General features: G+C 44.7%; 2 protein-coding genes across 2 annotated transcripts in view; one reads left to right on the forward strand and one right to left on the reverse strand.

The window, feature by feature from the left end:
• Nucleotides 1–19,714, forward strand: part of phf14 (PHD finger protein 14) — a gene marked incomplete at both ends in the record, with an annotated part of 87,257 nt that extends 67,543 nt beyond the window's left edge. The window contains one exon of the mRNA XM_083899581.1: nucleotides 19,568–19,714. Within this exon, the coding sequence (XP_083755707.1) occupies nucleotides 19,568–19,714 (147 nt within the window). The remainder of the gene's footprint in view (nucleotides 1–19,567) is intronic.
• Nucleotides 3,911–8,428, reverse strand: LOC310936111 (leucine-rich repeat-containing protein 9-like; the record flags this gene model as incomplete). The annotated part of the gene is made up of 1 exon (XM_083900150.1): nucleotides 3,911–8,428. One exon carries the CDS (start codon nucleotides 8,426–8,428, stop codon nucleotides 3,911–3,913), a length of 4,518 nt encoding a protein of 1,505 aa, XP_083756276.1.
• Nucleotides 19,715–19,943: the final 229 nt, after the last annotated feature.

Below are 19,943 nucleotides of genomic sequence, written 5' to 3' on the forward strand. Positions count from 1 at the left end.
ATTGGTTTGCAAATATTTTCTATTATTTAAGTTTCTATTTTGAAAAAACACACAACACACCAGTTTGTGTTATTTGTGTACAGTTTATTTTTGTAACTTCTGGGAGAAAAAGGCAGCTAGCCTAAGCTTTTATTTATGCACGTTATTTTTTTGTACAGTAAGTACATTTTTATTTGTTTTGAATCAATAAATGTTAACTTTTGTCATAAGTTTGCCTTTGTGTGATCAAATTATCACATTATCTTATATAAACTGTATTGTTTTGATGCCATAATTTGCCTTAACACACTATGCATTGTATACATTTTTGAATAGAGAATCGATGAATCGGTTGAATCGAGAATATTTCGTCAACTGTTGTTGATTGTGTTAGGGTTAGGGTTTCGATTATTTTAGCTTCTTAAATGAAAAAAAAAATGATGACAAATCTCCAGATATTTTACCAATAAAGTCTTTTTGTCTGAGGTTATGATAGCAACAATAAAACCTAAAGTGTGTATCATAGTTTCTTTGCCTAACTTTGTGCTGTGGAGACATCAAACAACATTTTTGTAACCCTCGGTTAATTTGTGTACAGAACAAAATGCAAATGTGCCGCAATGTTCTCTTACAGCAGTTCTGCCGGCGTCTTTTTGTTACCGTGGGTGTTTTTCTTCTTCTTTTTTTGTCTCGCTGCAGCTAAAGGTCACAGCAAATGGGATTCCTTGTGAGAGGTTGTGATTAATAACAAAATATGTATTTGATGATGCTTTGTGTTGCCTCTGATTTGTGTTGTCGAGGCTGTTTGTACAACAGTAGGAATTACAGAGAGGCAGCCGCTGGTTTACAAAAAAACAACTGCAGAAGCGGAGTATCGTTGCCCGCCGCACACATTTGCGTTGTGCAGAGAAGCAATAAAAGGCTTTATTAGACAAGCTCGAGTTCATTATAGACGCTGTGTTTCTCTCAGCCTGCTCGACTTAGATAAACCTCGCTCTGACCAAGGCCACATCCCTTCCCGCTGTCGCCCGCAGCCCTAGCAGAATTGATTTCAGCACTAAAGTGACAGTCTTCCCATAATATATGGATGGCCTTTAATTCAAGCCTGTTACCGTGCCAAGGGGCGCTTGTTTAAGGCTTTATTTACACCCTCGCAGCGCTGCCGAGCACGCCGGGGCTCCGTGGTGAATCACACCAGAAGATTTGGATAAAAGGTTTGAAATGCCAAAAGCTCTTAAAGTTGCTCCGGCAGTGTTTAGATGTACTCGACTGTGAACTTGTGTGGGATGCACTTCTTCTTCTTTTTCGCCGCACTCAGACTTTGTCATCAAAAGGACGGCGACTGTGAGAATTCCTGTCCATCAAACAGTTTTTTATAAATTATGTCGCGACCTCTGAGCGTTCAGCTCCGATTTAAACTCCGAAAAAGTGTATGCGGCCCATGTCTCGCAGCTGTGATTAACACAAAAAAACAAACCAAAAAAGAAGGAGTTAGGAGCAGCTGAAAGGTAAGCGCTAAACACAAAGTGCCTGATTTGTCTGTAAGGTACCATTGTGTGTCCATTTTTGCAATTTGTTGATGGTTTGTCGACGCTAATGTTCATTTTAAATTAATTCCCGACTCAGAAAGAAAAAAAAATCACCTTACAATCCGGGCCATCAATCAGAAGCCTCATCACTTGACCTGTGAAGGAATGTAATTAAGTTAGCCTAATTAAGTTAATGAAGTCTCACACTCGGCTGGCTTTACTATGTAGCGTAAATTGAAATAAACATAGGCGTCATTACTCATCACATGGTGTGGTATTTAGAGCGCGGCGACGAGGGGCGCCAATGCAGCGGCCACTCCTCATCCATCCAGTGGGCGTCTTATCTTGGCGGGAAAAACTTCTGACCTTTAGCATTTGTGCATCGTTCCTCCGTCGTCCGATTGTTTTAATTCAGTATCGTCGGTGCGTTCGTGGAAGGACGACGGATCCCTCCGTGTGATTTGAATTTGTCTCTTTCTCTACGTTCTTGTGTTTTCATGTGCAATCTTAATGCCACGCGGGGGGAACACAATCGATAAACCGACCCCCCCCCCCATCCCCGCGCGCGCGGTCGCACTTGCTCGTTCACTCGAGCGTGCGAGGTGCTTACGACGCGATGACCTCCTCGCTGATGGCTGTCTTTAAGACGTGGGCAAAGTTTAACTACAGTTTAATGTGATTTAAAGGCGAGCGGGGTGGGGGGTGCAGCTAAATTAGCCTGCAGGGAGCTCGGGGGACGGACATGGTCAGCGGTGGCCAGGCAGGACGCCAAAGACGAAGGGGAAATCAATAGCGGGGAGTCACCTCAATCACTTTAACTAGGCACTACAGACGCCCTCGCACACCCTCTCCGGGGCCAATTTGTGGCGAGAGAAAAAAAAGAGTGTGTAAATGCCGCTCGGGTCTCCGGTGGCCCCCCCCCCCCGACAGTCCATTTCTCTGGACCATTCTAATAACCCTCTTAGTGGACAATGTATACGAGGCCACTTTATGGTTATAAACAGCATAGCAAACACCTCGAGCAGCCTCAGCATCAGCCTTCATTAGAATAATATTCTAAGACATCCACGGCTCCTGCTGTGTGGGCAGCACGCGTTCTATACCCGAATGGTAATTCTGCTCAGAAACACAATATCCTGATGCCGTCCTCACGACCGACTCACTTTTATATCTATTTAATATTTATTACTACGATTATAATCATTTCACTGAGTGGCCAGTAGAAATGTGCTCTCTCGCAGTGGCAGGTAACTATATCACTTTTTTAATCACTGCCTCAGAGAGATAAGTGAATCAGTGATGATGGAACAAGTGTAGGCATTTGTCATTTGCATAAAGGGGGTATTTGTCACATCTGTGGAACTTAATCGCTTAAATAAAACAATAGGTTCCTCGCATAGAGACTACTTTCATTCAAACCAGTGCATTGACTCGGGAATAATTATTTCCTACACTAATTCTCTCTTCTTTGTGGCCACAGCTGTTTTTTTTTTTTCATGTTGAATTAATTGATAGAAAATTTGACCAGTAAATGGTTAGAAGAATCTCAGCACCAATTACACCGATTGGCTTTTACAACACTGCTCCAGGCAAAAATGTTCAATCCCATTCAAATATGACTGGTAATATAACTTTGCGTCCCAGGATTCACACGATTTGCTTCGCTACCCAACACAACTAACTCAAAATTTCTAACTCATCGTGTGAAAACTTTGCTTCTCGAACACTGTGAAAATAAGACGTCATATGACGACTCAACAAAATACTGTTTTGTATTGAGCAGAGGTAGAAAGTAACTAAATACATTTACTCAAGTTACTGTATTGAATACTTTTTTAAGTACAATTTAAAATCAGGATGTTGTATTTTACTTGAGTACGTATTGACTCAAGTATTGTACTTAGTTACTTTATAAATCCTATCCGTTACTTTGGATTTCTGACCCCTTGTCATATTTCTACTACCCTCACACCCCACGCAAAGTAACTAAGTAACTGTTACTCAAAGTACATTTCAAATGAACTACTTTTTACTTCTACTCGAGTACATTTTCAGATGACTACTTTTACTTCTACTTGAGTAATATTTCATCAAAGTGTTGGTACTTTTACTTGAGTACAATATTTTAGTACTTTTTCCACCTCTGGTATTGAGAATACATAACTCTGGCAGATGATGTTTTTTTGATTTTTTTACTCCAGTTCCAAAAGCACATGAAATGCCATAATGTTAAGACATAATGCAAACATACTATAAACAAACTTTCTGTACAAACATCACAAAACCAACTAAGGGACATGGCCAACCAACCCAGCTCATAGACACAGAAGAAAGCTTCTTAAAAGACTATGCTCAAACCACAGTCATTGCTGTTTCCAGGTGTTAATCTTTCAATTGTTTGCTCATTGCAAAGTGTCATTGCACTCCATCCCATCTGGCTCCCACATAGATGGAGGTTTACCGCCATGTTGGCTTGCCCCCGGGTGTAAAATGTGATGATGATCAGAGGTTGGCAGGGTGCTTCCTGTTCCTAAGTAACTGCTTAAAACATCATTGTGTCCGGACTTAAAGCTCCGCAGTCCTCCACTTATAGTTATTCCTTTTAGATGTGTGCTCATAGGGAGTATGGGGAGTAGCCCAGGGAGGTATAGGTCCGTGTTCGGAGGAGTAAATCCAGGGTAATGGTAAAATAGCGACGGGTCATCGTTGAAAAGTACAACTCTCGTCCGTTCCTCCAGAGTGATCACCACTCCATCCAGGATCTGCAACTGGGACAGATAAAAGACTACCTCTGGTCTGTAGAACGAGTTCTGTGTCACAGGATTGCCAATTACTGAGAGCTCAGTCAGAGAATAAAGGAATTTTAGTTTCTCAAGCTCCAAAAGGGTTTGCAGCTTGTTCATGCCAAGAAACAGCTTGCGTATCTGTGTCAGTGGATTGAGATAGTTGAGCTCCCGGATCCTGTTCCCTACTAAGTGCAGTTCTTCCAGGACATTCTGGGATATGAAGGAGTTTTTCGACAGAGCTTTGATGTGGTTCCTGTCCAACACGAGCTCTTTGAGTTGCCGAAGCCCCTGCAATCCTTCCACGTGGCTGATCTTGTTATCGTGAAGGTAGAGCACTTTGAGATTGGTGAGCCTGCTGAGCTCCAGATGGGTCAAACAGGAGATTCCATTGTGGCCCAAATGCAGCACCTCCAGGCTGCTCATCAGTGGCTCCAGGCAAACAACGGGCACATTTTCCTTGTTGCTGTGTTGACCGTAACCGCTGGAGTGAACATTGCCGTAGAGGCTGTGTTTTTTTGCCAGATGAGCCTGGGTTTTCTGTCTGGGCAGAATGGACTCAATGTGGTTGTAGTTCAGATACAGAATTTTGATGCTTGGCAAGTAAATGAGACCGGAGAAGGAGTTGAGGTTGTTGTGATCTAAACTAATGGTGTGTAAACTTCTGAATTGATCTGCTGGAGACAGATCTGCACTCCTAATGGAGCAGAATTTAAGGGAGAGGTACGTGATGTCTGTGAAGTTGGAATGATCTAGCTTCTCTGCAACCATGTCAGAGGTTAGTCTTCCTCCAAACATATCCTGAGCACTTTCACACTCAGTTTCTTTGACTGCAGTCCCATCCAGTGCTTCCAGGGAGGCCAGGTGGAACACCACGTAAAAACGATAGTTTTCTTGTTTCTCCACAAGAGGATTCCCGTAAAAATCCAGAATAATGAGGTTTGTCAAACCCTTTAGATAGAAAACATCTCTTGATGTCGAAATCTGGTTGCTGCCGATGTAGAGTTCTCGAAGAGAATTCACCCTTTGGATGCCGTGCAGGGAAGTGATAAAGTTGTTCTCCACAGACAGAAAGGAAAGTTTGTTCAGCTGATCTAGGACCAAAGATTCCAGACTTGAGAGATGATTCCCATCTACACTCAGTTTATTTAGGCTCTGCAGTTTTGATAGACCACTGAGTGTGCTGATGCTGTTGTTATTGAGGGAAAGTTCCTCCAACCCCAGGCAGTCCTCTAGTCCCTCCAAAGTTGATATGTCATTGTTATTAAAGGATGCCCAGCGCAGGTTCACCAGCTCATTTAGACCTATCAGCTTAGGAATCCCCTGGCCTTCAAGGTTTAGGACTGTGATTTTAGAGGCCCAGTCTGGCTCTAGCTCTTGGCTGTGCCCCCGGGCTGCTGGACTGATAAGACTTAGGAGCTGAGCTGTCGATTTTATACAGAGACTACGGGGGCGATCGCCATCGGTGCGAGACTGAGCCAAAAGAGAGGCCTGGTTCATTTTGGACCAAGCGGCCATGTCAACAGCAGCAGCAGCTTCCTCCTCTGTTACCGCCACGTCGTCCAGATGTGTGAGAGTTGTTAGATGTCCCAGTATGGTCATTCTGACCGCCTCCGGTCTGCTCCAGGGGTTGTATCTGGTGTCGAGCTTCAAAAGTGCAGGTGTTTGCATTCTTAGTACTTCTGCGTCTGCTCTGGCTTTGGTCAACTTGTTCCAGCGCACGTCGAGCTGTTTGAGCCGTTTCAGCCCTCTCAGCCCCTCAAGGGTCACGAGGTGGTTAAAGCTCACATCCAAAAACTCAAGTTTGGGCATGTGAGAAATGTCATCCAGGTGTGTGAACTCATTGAAACTGATGGTAAGATGCCGCAGAGCCTTTAGGCTGGAAATCTTGATCTTGTTCAGGCTGTTCCCATAAAGGTTCAGTACGGTGATCTGACTGAGGACACTGGCCCTGGCAACATTAGTCAGAATTTTGTCTTCCAAGCTCAACAACTTGGGTTCCATGCTGAGGACGTGCTCGTCTATAGTTAAATTTTCGGAAGGTACTCCTTTGTCTGTGTTCTGTCCTTGGTTCTTTGTTAAGTACTGAAAATATACAACGTACTCAGGCAAGACTAACTCGTGGTCAAACGCAAACCACTGTTTTTGAGCGGTGAAGTGTTTTTTGTGGGACTGGCGTCTCTCATCACTTGTAGTCCTGTGCTTAGAGTCCACACTGTGATATACAGAGCAGACTGTGGGATATCTGGTCCTGTCAATATTTCTCTCTGGGATCGGCATGCTGTGACCCACAAACACTTTGGAAATAATGATTTGACCATGCCTGAAAGGGAGTGCATCCTCACTGTGCGTAGAATCACATTGGCAGGCATTGCGCATAATGTGTTCAATTCTGGGCTGGTCAGTCACAACCAAGCTGTTGGATAAAGCTATGGCACCCTCTTTCCCCAGCGTCTTACATTCTACTCTTTTGAAGCCCTCCTCTAGAATACTCAAAATCTCTCCCTTCTCGTTGTTTTTCTCAGGGTCAGCGATGTAGAACAAGTATTCCAACTTGTGTTTGTAATTCTGCGAGTGGTCAACACTGTCGTCACTGGCCATCAGGCTATGAAGTTTGTCCTCGAAACGAAGTCTCAACGCCCTGTTTACAATGCGGATAACTCTGTCCACCTTAATGCCGCTGACGCTGTACGCACTGTAGTCTGAAAGGCAAAAGCTGGAAAGTAGGAGATCGCAACAGGAATTAAACCAAGGGTCAGTGGGGCAGCCCTCTTCTAAACGAATATTTCCAACACTGTCGAGCTCCATCGCAAGAAACTGCAGCGTATAATCCGTCATGTTTTTGGCTTGAGCCAAGTCCTGTTCATAAGAGGATTCAATTTCCTGAAGCCTTCTCATCCAGTCCGTCAATCTCTTCCTCAGCGCTTCCATCTTGTCCTGCATTGTCGGTTCCACTGCGGGTGGTTCCCCAACAGTGATATCGGATGACCCTTTCGCCGCGTTGTTTTTTCCTTCTCGTTCATCCTCCGTCATGGAAGTGGACCTCTTTACGCTATCCAGAACCTTAGGGAGCTCGCATTCGTAGTTTTTGAGGGCGTGACTCAGTGTCCTGATGTATTTTTCAGGCAACTGTAGGAGAGTTTTTTTCCTCTCCGTCAGCTGCATCTGAGTCTCTGCCAAGTTTCTTCGAGCAATGCGTGCGCGCATGTTGTAGTACATCACTTTTTTCACCACCGTGGACTCCGCTGCTTCCTTGATTTGCATGCTAGTGACGTCATAGGTGTCGAGCAGCTGGAGGCCTGGCATGTGATAAAGGACATGTGTGGCATAGTTAGACAGAAGACACACCGGGTTCGGTGTTGATGTGGGGTCGTTTAATGTCAGTACTTTAAGGTGGTGCAAGCAGGCCAACTGGGTAAGGTCCTTAAAGGAGCTGATCTTGTTCCCAGACAGATTAAGATTCTCAAGGCCGACATTATGATCGAGGCTATGTCCAATCTTTTCAATACTGTTGTCAGCGAGGTTTAGTTCTTTGAGGTTTTGAAGGGTACTTAAGCCCTGTATGTGACGCATGCGGTTATTGTTGAGCCACAGAACTTCCAGGTTGGTGAGCGACTCTAAATTGTCAATGTCACCAATTTGATTGTCATAAAGGTAGAGTTTCTCTAGCTTTTCACATTTCTCTAATCCAGATACGCTCGTCAGACGGCACTGTGCGACCCACAGCTCCTGGAGCAGAAGACAGCAGTCAAGTCCTTCAATCAGCGTAATGTTCTGGCCCACGATGGTGAGCTGACAGAGGTTTGGGAAGAACGACAGGCCTACCATGCGGGGGAAACCAGACAAGAAGATCTCCAGGGAGGTGACGTCAGGTGCTTCCAGTTCAATGTATTCATAAGACACTCCATTGACCATACACAGTTCTTTGACCGCGTCCTCGTCACTCCAGTGCTCTTCTTTGGTCGTGTGTTGTTTTATGACGCTTGGTATATGTAATATGTCATCGTCATTATCTTCTTCCGTTGTCTTTGCGTCGTCGTCATCGTCGTCGTCATCGTCTTCTCCTTCCGAATATCCAAAATCCTTGAGGTTGAAGTGTTGAAGTGGCCAGCAGTGTTCTTGCTTTTCGTCGCTCATGTTGCCTTGCGCCCAAATACACTGCAGATGTAGCCGCTTGATACGACAGAGCACAGCATCTGTATAACCTCTCTTCCTCGTTTTTCTTCCCTTATCCTTTTCTCTGATGTGTTATGGCAGTTGGTATCCGTATCATAGCGTTGCTGCCTCCCTTTCTCTTTCTTTTGCTCACCGTAGCTATGGCCACAAACTCCCTTTCCATCCGTGGTTTGTCAGAGAGAGAAACCTTTATTGAATCACTTGGTTTAATGTTAGCGCATGTCAAACAATTGGCTGGGGGACATCGAGTGATTTGAGAGTTGCAGTCTTTTATGAGCACCTTGATGATAAGACTATGTCATGTTGGAATGCCTTTGAACTACCGTAAATTCCAAGGTAATACCGGAAGGTCAGTAAAATCAGCTAGCATTTGCTAACCAGAGAGAACATGTTTAGATTAGGATGACAAATCAAAAGTTGGGGACAACATTTCAACACAAATGCTCTCGTACTCGGAACGTGTCTGGACTGGTGCGCTACGGCGATCTACTCACTTTAGAGTAACCACGATGTAGAAAATCATGGAAAAAACGGCAACAATTAGCCCATACAGAATTAATAGGCGGACACAGATCAAAGGCAGTTTATGTTCAGTTGCCCCAGAATCTTGGACGCATCAAATTACACACAAAGCAATAAGGCAACTGCTTGGGGCTCCCGAGCCAATAGGGGGCCCCCCGACACTCAGCTGTTTTTACTGAAATGTGCAGTGACCAGCCGTCTCCCCGTCCCCCTTAAAAAACAATGGGCGATTTGCAATGACATCTCAGTAGGAAACCTCCCTAAAGGGGCCCCACCTCACTTTAACCTGTGTGAAGTTATCGTTCTGCAAGTTGGAAAATGAAGAGGATTATTTACAGTGTAACGCATATCTTTTTTACTCAGTTTATATGTGTTTTTTGAGTTATTTACAGTATTTTATTGTTCTATATATTTATATTGTTTTATAATGTGGGTTCTTTACAGTGTAATGGAAGTTTATATAGTTTTTTAAAAGCTATTTACAGTATTTTATGTTCTTTACATTTATATTTTTACATGCTTTTTAATTACAAGGTTTTTCCATGTTATTTCATTAATTTTGAAAAAAAAAAAAATATTTAGAAGTCATACAGTTTTCATTGGTGCCCCCTGGGAATTGTTTGCCTAGGGCCCCTACAGACTCTAGAATCGCCTCTGGACACAGTATGTAAGCATACTGTCTTTGTGCTTAACCCTTTACTTTATATTATACAGCACATGCACCAGTTGTGATTTAAAAGAAAACACATGCATCTAATTAGCTTCGGTGAGACAACACATAGCAGAATTTGCCACATTTTGCAGGGCATCTCGTTACACCGACACCAGCCAGACCTCAAATTATTTTGTGGAATTAACAGTCAGAGCTGAAATGACCTGCAGCAGATGATGTTTGCCATAGAAAACAGCCCGGGATGGCTAAGACATGAGAAGCCTGCTAATGCCCGTCTGAATGATGTGTGCAGTGCTCTATGCAAATAAAAATGAACAAGGGGAAATTGGGAAAAAAAAAAAAACGGGTTTCAATAAGAGATTAATTCATGTCGGTGAAAAGGGGAAAAATCCTGGCACTATTGGAACCAGACCTGCTCCAGAGGGCATAACAGTCCATCATCATCAAGTGATGCTTTTCATTAGCCAAGTAGAATACCAAGTAGAATAGTTTTTTTTTAGCATGAAGCACTTCTCTAATTCAGCATTTTTCATCTTGTGAGTCCTGCGATAGAAGAACTTATTTTTTTTATTGGTTTTTATAAAGCACACGACACAAATAACACAACAGCTGATCAATGGAATGCACATGTTGTATCCTACATTTTTCACTCTTTCGCCGCCATTTCATCCATTAATTAAAAGGAAAACATGTATTCCGAAAGGTAAATACAGCACCATTATAAAGCCTGATTGACAATTGTTGTGTTGCTGCTTGTTAAGGATAGGTGTGTCTGTGGCGTTTCGCTCATACATGCATATGTGGAGCCCCTCGTTGATTGTGCAGACTCGGTTACATTTAAAAAAAAAAAAAAACGCTGGCGTGCAGGGGCTGCGTCTCATCGCGGCGATAAATCACACTAATGGGGATGGGCAGAAAGCCTCTTGATCATAACAGAAAGGCTTCATAAAACTACATTGCGCTGAAGTCTCCATTCCTCTGCTACCAGCTCGGGTTTTTTTTTTTTTTTCTCTTATTATTGCTTCTGTACATGTACTGTATCTCAATGCAGACCTGCCATCACTGCTCTGGCTCATTACAGGAGCCACCGCTCGGATGATTTGCCGTCGCTCCAGACGTAAGAGGTCCACTGAGGTTTCAAACCCAGCTGGCATTAGGATGCTTTCTTCCGTCGTCGTCTTCTTCTTCCTGCATTGTAATTATAGCCAAAGTTTCAGAGTCAGAGTTTATTTATGTAGCGGATTTAAATGCAGACCGTAGTTGGCCAAAAGTGCTGAAAAACTGTCAACAGAAAAGTGGGAAATACAAGATGTCACAATGAAAACAACATCAACATCGTAAATAGTCAGGAATTAAAAAGAGTTTTTAGCAATTAGTTAAATGTGTCTTTGATCCTGGATATGAAAGGGTGAGCCTTTCCAGAGAGCAAAGCCCAAGTAATACATGGGTCATTGATATATTTGTGTATAGTTTTTGTTTTATAGAGTTTTTTTTTTATATACTTTCTTCTAACAATGACAATTAAGCTCTTAGAGCTTTATTGCTATATAAAACAAGAAATATTGAGATGTTACCTGTGTCCACAGCTGTAAGGTGGGACAGAAGACCAATCACAGGGGGGTTCACAGAGACAGGGCATCATCCTATTGGCTGTTCTACTTTCTATATATTCAACGGTTAATATGTCACTATTGGTGACAACTGCCTATTCTGTAAAACATCTGTTTGAGTCTGGTTCTGTCACAGATTTCTTCTTCTTCTTCCTGGGTTTTTTTTTTCTCTGAATTGTTGGGTTTCTGCATGATGTTGTCTATGCACGGTGCCTTGAGATACAAGTACAGTATGTTATGATTTGGCGCTATACAAATACAATTGAATTCAATTGTCTGGTGGGAGGGGCTGAGAAAAGAAACACGTTAGGCCTGGGTCACGCTGTCCGCGGAGACCCGATTAGTGCGTAACACGGCCGTGGTTCCATTCATACATAAAAATGAAGGTCTCAGTCTCTGCATGTCAGCAGGAGTTCACCCCCCCATTTATCTGTCCTTGTCTGGATACCGGCAGACCTTCTCATATAGACACAATAGTGTTACCGTCTTCTCTGTTGACTGCAAAACGGTCTCACACAGAAAGTATGACGCATGCGTTTAGTACTGAATTACCTGTAGATGAGCCTCAAGCACTTGTTCACCGCTGCAGCTTCAAGAATCTCTGCACTTTGTTCCAAGTCTCGCATCCTGCTCTTTTCATTATAATATGTGCGGATGTTTTTTTGGATGAGGATTTTTTTCCCCGTGCGCGCACAGCTCTTGCTTCGCAAATAACACAGAGATACACACTCCACAGCGCCCGGGAACACCGAGACCTGTTTATTATGATTCTCTGCTTTGTTCTAAACGCTTCAAATTGGAAAGAGAGAGAAAGCAGCTTTCCTCCGCCTGACTGTATATCCTCTGGTTGGAGCCCTGTGTAGTTATCGAGGCAATAAAAAGAAAAAACCTGCTTGTGCATTTTACCTCTGATTAAATTAGGCGATGCCTGGTAAGTTCACCTCGGTATCAGTCATGCCTCACTAAAATGGAAATATGCTTCCTGGGAAGAAGAAGAAGAAGAAAGAAAAAAAAAGATTGGACATTAAAGAATGCCCTTTGTAATAAATGAAATGGGGGGAATTGCAAATATGCACCATCATGAAATTTAATTGTGTTCTGTGGTGACTGGTTTGTGGCTGCTAAGGAGCAGAAAGTGCAGGAGCAGCGCTGTGGGCAGAGGTGGTTAAATGTAGCGAGTAACGCACTGGCCAGGACAGGCTAATGAAGCCGCTGTTTATGACCCACTGCTACTCTGTCATCTCTTGAATGGCAAAAGGATACTAAAGCACACACACACACACACACACACACACACACACACACACACACACACACACACACACACACAGACTTATGGTGAGTGGGCGAATCAAACCAAATACACTTTAAAGAGGCAACAGCGGGTCCTTGCGGTCCTGTAAGGATGCATGTATTTGTATCATAATGGCCGGTTTTTGGGTACAGAATAACGCGGTTCCTTCATCGAGTTGTAACATTTCCACAAAAACACCCATGTCAGTGTCAAAGAGAATAGCATTATTTGGGGCTTTCCTTGCTTTTCTTGGACTACGTTGTGTTTTCATGGACTTCAGGTGTTGAGATGCTCTGCAGCTCCAGCGTAACGTCTGACTAATTACCAAAAATAAAAACACCAGTGCCCATATACTCAAGGTGATCTTGCACCAACTCTTTGCCTTTGCAGCAAGAAGACCCAGGTTCACAACCAGTACGGAACTAGGGCCTTTCTGCATGGAGGAATCCATGCGTGTTCTCCTGCTGTGTGCAATGGGTTTTCTCCGGGTTCTCCGGTTTCAGTCTCTATGTGGCCCTGTGATGGACTGGCGACCTGTCCAGGATGTACCCCGCCTTTCACCCTATGTCTGCTGGGATTGGCACTAGCGATAAAGTGGTAAAAGGTGGATGGACGGACCCTCGCGCCTCCACTCCCTGTTAGCTACAAGCTAATTTATGTCACCAAACTTGTTTTTGTCGTGGTAGAACCCACTTCTGAAACTTTCAGAGGGCACTTTTTTGGTATTTTCAGTCAGACTCCAACCTGTTACACAACAGCCATTTCGACAGGTCACGATAGGAAAATCACAGGTTTAACAAAACATGGTAATGATGGTGACCAATGTAACTTCTGCTAAAACATATCAAAATGGCTGCCGTGCAAAGGACACATCGCCTCGCCCTGTTTATTAGCACAACCTTGCTGTCGTGTTTGCTCCTTGCCTCTGTCCAAGTCTGTTTTTAATTGTTTGGTCCATCTCAAGCTCGGATTAGCCCTCATCGTGTTAGCTCGCAATTATGCTCGTTGGCTTCACTTCACCCCTCGTTTGTTTGCGTTGCACAGTGCGGCTGGCTTGTGTTTGTGCGTGTGTGCGCGCAGCGCCACGTTGAGCTCGCGAGAGCGCTGAATTCATCATAGGTGAGAGGTTACAACGAAGCAGACACACTCATAAATAAATACAGTGGAAGCAGAAAACACGATAAGAGAACCAGTCACACTAATTAACTGCTAATTCCTTTGAGGACTGTAAAGGCTTGATAAAGGATGGCAAAGCTCATTAAAGTAAACACAGGGTTGCACATTATTCCTTTAGTGTGGAATTTTTTTTTTAATCTGAGCGCGGGTTGATTGCATTTGTGTGTGTGTGTGCGTGCGTCTCCTTGTATTTGTTGCCTCTTTGGGACCTCTTTTTTTCAGGCTCAAACACTGACCTTGTTGGGACCAGACGTCCTCATGGAGACCAGAACGCCATTTCTGAGGAAGTTTGGGGTTTAAGATTTGAGTTGTGGTTAGGTTAGGGTTAAGCGTTAACTGTTTAGGGTTAGGGTTTGGCGTTAACTGTTTAGGGTTAGGGTTAGGGTTGGGGTCCTGAGATTTGTTAGGGTTGTGGTTATGAGATTGGTTAGGCTTAGGCATTAACTGGTTAGGGTTGGGGTTATGAGATTGGTTAGGGTTAGGGTTATGAGATTGGTTAGGGTTGGGCATTAACTGGTTAGGGTTGGGGTTATGAGATTGGTTAGGGTTGGGGTTATGAGATTGGTTAGGGTTAGGCATTAACTGGTTAGGGTTAGGGTCATGAGATAGGTTAGCGTAAGGCATTAACTGGTTATGGTTGAAATTGGGTAGGGTTGGGGTTATGAGATTGATTAGGGTTAGGCCCCAACTGGTTAGGGTTGGGGTTATGAGATTGGTTAGCATTAGGGTAAGGCATTAACTGGTTAGGGTTAGGGTTGGGGTTATGAGACTGAGTAGGGTGTAAATCAATGGAAATGAATGCAGTGTTCTAAGAAGACTGGCTGTGTAAACCTGTGTGTGTTATATAGCTGCATTGTTGTCTGTTGCCACCGAGGGCTCAGTCTCAGCTCTTCTCGCTGCATCGCATGACAGAGAGGACGCTCAGCTCCTGCCCTTTAAAATGGTCGACGTTGGCTCCAAAGGGGGAAAAAAAAAACGTGGCATTTCTCTTATCTTATTTGTATACGTTGGTGCCAGAGGGGGCCGGCATGCCAGCCTATGGAAAGCAAGTAGGAGGAGGGGGGGGAGGGGGGATAAACCCACTTGCAATCCGCCCTCCTCCCATCACTTGTCTCTCGTCCCCCCCCTCCCTTTCCACCCTCAGGGGGAATTGATGGAGACATCCCACAATGCCAGAGCTCATCAGCTCCTGCGGGCCTGTCTGTCTAACCCTAACCAGCGTCTGCCTCTCCAATAATGGCCAATAGTGGCCAATAATGCAAAACAGGTATCCACGCCACAGCATCTGTCGTCCGCGCTATGAGGACTCGTACTCTTCTGCACTTTAGACACCGGGCCGCTTTATTATTGTGTATTCAGGGATGAGTCTTCTTCTAACGTTGCGTTTCGCACGATTCGATCAGAGCAGCTTGACCAGAAAAATGGTTTGCACCACCCTTGTTTCCTTAAAGGTGAAGTAAGTAGTTTATAGTGCCATCTAGAGGAGAGGCTGAAATTTACAACAAAGACCTGCTCCTCTGCTCACCCCCTCCCTTCCCTGAGCGCTACGGTATCCGCAGCCGGTCAAATGTCGTCCTCGTCGTCTTTCTCCGTGTCAGCAGATGAGGTTCGTGAGGCGAGGGAGAGGGCGGAGCTACCGCGGCCGTAGCAGACGAAGCGGAGAGAGAGGAGGCGGGACTTCCGCTACAAGTAAAGAGACGCTTGATTTGTTCTCTCGCGTTTGTCCTTACAGGCTCCGGTAGAAACATGGCGTCTCGCTGCTAACGGTGGCTATGCAACCGCGGCCCGCGACCATGTTATTTTACATGACTTTTTGAAACACTACAAAAATGAAACAAAAACTATTATACATCGACTAGACAATGCAGGAGCACATAATATGTATAAAAAAGTGGATTTTGGGTAATATAAACCCATAAATACTACACAGTGTCCCTTTAAATCACATTTTTTAAACAACGCCGTCACTCTCAAAGTGGTTAAATGACCTTTTAATTGTGTTGTAGTTTGTTCCCGTGCAGCCGAATGACACTACAACACATGAGGGAGCTGCTTTAAAGAATTAAAACCTTGACTCTCTGACGTATGCTCTCCAACAGCAATTACACCGCGGCCCGAATAACTCGTCTGACACTCGCTCCCCAGGTGAACTTTGCATTTTCAAATATGATTAACAGCGGCCACCTCCCCATCTGCCTGACACTTGAAATTGCAATGCCGCACGACCGCGGTATCTGTAGACTCTCACTCCATAAGCCCCGACTCTTAAGAGCAGATAAATGAGGAGGAGGAGGAGGAGGAGGAGGAGGAGGAGGAGGAGGCTCTCACTGAAGGCAATCTGCAGATGTACGATCTCTGTCCCCGCGCGGGTGCTTCATTGGAATTCAAAGAAACATGAAAACAGATGAAGATTGTCGCCGCTGCAGGCCTCGCACTGAAGGAGGCAGCTCCGCGGGCTCACAGACAGCAGGACAACACCAGCAGCAGCAGCAGCAGCAGCAGCAGCAGCAGCAGCAGTCGAGCTGAGAAGTGTCGGCCTCCCCCTCAGGCTCAGACACGACTCATACCTGGTTGAGGGCTGAGTGAGGAGGATAAAGAGCACATGACGAATCCCGAGAAAGGCCCTGAGAGGCCCGGGAGGACTGTGTCACCCCTCTCCCCAGGGACACACCTCTAAATCAGAGCGAGGAGGCACACACTCGGGCTTTATGAGATAGTTAGCATGCGCTGGCCCCTCCTCCCCTCTTGTTTCCTATTTAAGAGCTGACTGGTCCTCTGATAACGGATGGCGCCACAGGTAATTGGAAAATTGGCAGGCCTGTCAGGGAGATTTGGTGGATGGCATGAGTGTATACGACGGCGGAGTTCATGAGGTGTCACCCCACAGCGAGATTTATACATCAGTCCCCGCGTGGAGCGTCACCAGCAAGTATCCAGAGTTCAGGAAAAAAGTAGCACATTTTTCCTCCAGGGGGGGGAGAGAGGCTGCATATCAAGACGACTTCAGAAGCTCCGACAAGGTTCCTGTTGGTAAAGATATGATGGATGTGCCGCCCTTTGCATTACCCCCTAACCTTAATTCACTGTCCACACACACACACACACACACACACCTTAACTGCTGCATCATGCTGCAAATAGCTCCCGCTCGCCCTCCCTGCTCAATTATTTACATTAGAAGCCTGAAAATAGAGCGGTTTAGCGCGACTTTATCTCGCTCCGTATTAATTCCACATCTGTTTATGTGACAGACGCATGGAGGATTCATTCAACTTAGTTGTTTGGGTTAGGGTTAGGGTTAAAATTCAGATTTTGGAGATTAGGCAAATTGGACTCTGACCGTGTGAGTGGATGGTTGTTTTTATGTGTCCAGGGTTTGGCTAGGATTAGCACCAGTGTCTCCCGCAACCCTCGTGTGGAGGATAAAAGTGGTAGAAAGATAGATGGATGGTTGGATTTCCATTGGGTACATGGCGGATTAGTGGCTAGCACAGCAAGAAGGTCACCGGTTCAGATCCCAGTTTGCATGTTTTGGACACTTGGACACTCTAAATTGAGCGTTGGTGTGAATGTGAGAGTGAATGGTTGTTGTGTCACTGCGATGGACTGGTTTTTACCTTGTTTTTGCTGGTATTTGTGGCGATAATAATAATATTAATAATAACTGACTTTCTGTGGATGTAGTTTTTGAGCAGGCAAAGGAAACATTATTTGATTTTGCGCTGTGATTCAGATGTTGACAGTGAATCGAGATCTTAATGGAGAGATAACGGAGCATCGTTGAGTGCATCCTGAGTGCTTTCTCGAATTCTCGAAAAAGCTTAAAACGTACACTGGCTCTACCCACAGTAACACGTGTTTTGGTGATCTCTTTGTGTGATTTTCCCTCTCTGAATTGACCTTCAATAGGTCAAAGTCTCCAGATTTCTCCCTCACGCCTGTAAACAGAGGCTGGAGGTCAAATGAGTCAAATTCTCTCTTGAAACGACCTGATTGACATCGTGCTGAAAGGTTTTACGATGGCTTTGTTGATCAATAACAGAAAATAATGTGATCGACCTCAGCTTTAAATGTAGTCAGAAAACGTGTGTGTTGTATAACACGGTATCTGAGCAACAGCCACTTACTGTTCTTTATTTAGTGTAGGATCATTATGTGCTCCGGTCTGCCCTGAAAAAGTTGTGTGTCGGTGCATTTCGGTGTGTACACAAGGAACGGCGTAACCGGGTGCAGCCGCTGTGTCTGAGTGGCAGAGAATTAGAATACACCGTGTGCTCTCTGGAGCTGGAGGACCGAGGTGTTGTGGGGCCGTGGATCTTCACCTGGTAATCACACATTCTGATGTGTAGGTGTGTTTATTAACCTTTGGAGAGGGGATAATTGTATCTGTCAGAGTCGTTTAATCACCGCCGCACCTCGCTCATCACTGTCACTGTCACTTTGTCCGCTCGCTCCTGACTTGGCCCTGGGTGATTCCTGATCTGTGCCGTGGGGGTGGTGGGGGGGGGGGGGGGGGGGGGGGCTGTCGGCCGGACTGTTAACCATCACATTATCGCAGTTTTCTCTTGCGGGTTTCACTTCTTGCATGTAACAGCTTTTAATGTGAAATTTGCCGATATAGCATGTGTGGTCTTGCAACTGCCTAACATCAGTGGAACCACCAGACTTCGGCCGATAGCTTCCTACCCTCCTTTACGAAAGGGGAAAACAAAACAAATCATCAAAAATGAAAGAAATGTTAGTTAAAGGTGAAGTAAGTAGTTTATAGTGCCATCTAGAGGAGAGGCTGAAACTTACAACAAAGAACTGCTCCTCTGCTCACCCCCTCCCTTCCCTGACCGCTACGGTATCCTCAGCCGGTCAAATGAGTGGATTTTGGGTTATATAAACCCATAAATACTACACAGTGTCCCTTTAATGTCTTGTATATTCCAAAAAAATCTGCGCAAAAATAACACAAAAGCGAACGCCGCAGAAGCTTGACAATGAGCCATTTACTCAAGTGTTTTTGAGCAGGGAAAACATCAAAAACAGATGATACTCCATCTTTTTTCCACAAGGTGGCAGCAGCAGCAAGCATCTGCATAGCGGACTGGATGTGTGTTTGTTCGCAGAAGTATTGACATTTGTGAGGTTCATTGAATGGATCTTTTTTTTGGGGAGTTTGTTTTTGTTTTGTTTTTTCTCCCTCATATCTAACTTGAAGTGTTATTTTTGGGTTTTACTTTAACTTCTCTTATGACCATCATCGTAATCACTTCGGCCTGGATTTATTTAGATCTTATGGCCGTAGAATTGTCCAAAAAAAATGTTCAACGAGTGAGTTCTTCTGACCTTTTCACTTTTCGATATCTGGCCGTTAATTTAATCGTTTAGAAATGACGGTACTGAGAAACTGACGTCACAAACGTGTCTCTTGTCTGTGATTGGATAGAAAATAGAAATCTATATTTCTCTGCCTTTTTAGTGGTTTTTGAATTTTCAAGATATCCCAATAGGGTCTAGGAGTTATGGTAACGAGAAGCGATAACAGGATGCTAACGGAAGGGTTGGGGTGCAAATAAATGCACAGATGTCTTTTGTTCTATTTTCTTGCTTATTAGTCGTCTGACACCGTGTTCACCTCTTCAGTGTTGTGCCATTTATTTTGAAGAGCATTCGTCTGAGATTAAAAAGCCAAAACAGCTGCTGCAGCTGTGCAGGAAGCGTCAACGCGTCGTTTACGGCTTTATTATCGGCGTTGATAAAGCGGCTGCGAAAATCGAAATTGTGCTCGCTGTGTGGATCTGTTTGCCTGATAGTGTGTTGTGTCCTCTGTTTTTCAGGAGGAAGAGGAGGCGCAGCAGCAGCAGCAGCAGGAGCAAGAGGGGGAGGAGGAGGAGCAGCAGCGGGAGGAGGAGGAGGAGGAGGAGGAAGAGGAGGAGGATGATTCCGTTAAAGAGGAACCAGCCGAGCAGGAGAATCCAAACTGAATCAGTCTGTGGCACACGGAACTTTGTACTCGGCGCCCCGAAAGTTTGTAGACGGTGGATGGACAGTTAGTGTTCACTCAGCAGTTTATCTCCGCAGCCACAGGCGTAGTTTTTAGAGAACACTATTTTGCAGACAGGGACAGAGAGAACGTGACGTGTTAATGACACTCTCCATGTTATCTATTTTCATACACTACTACTAACGCTCGCACAGAGAATCTGTCAGCGT

The sequence above is a fragment of the Microchirus variegatus genome, assembly GCF_963457635.1.
Source record: "Microchirus variegatus genome assembly, chromosome: 13".
Taxonomy (NCBI): domain Eukaryota; kingdom Metazoa; phylum Chordata; class Actinopteri; order Pleuronectiformes; family Soleidae; genus Microchirus; species Microchirus variegatus.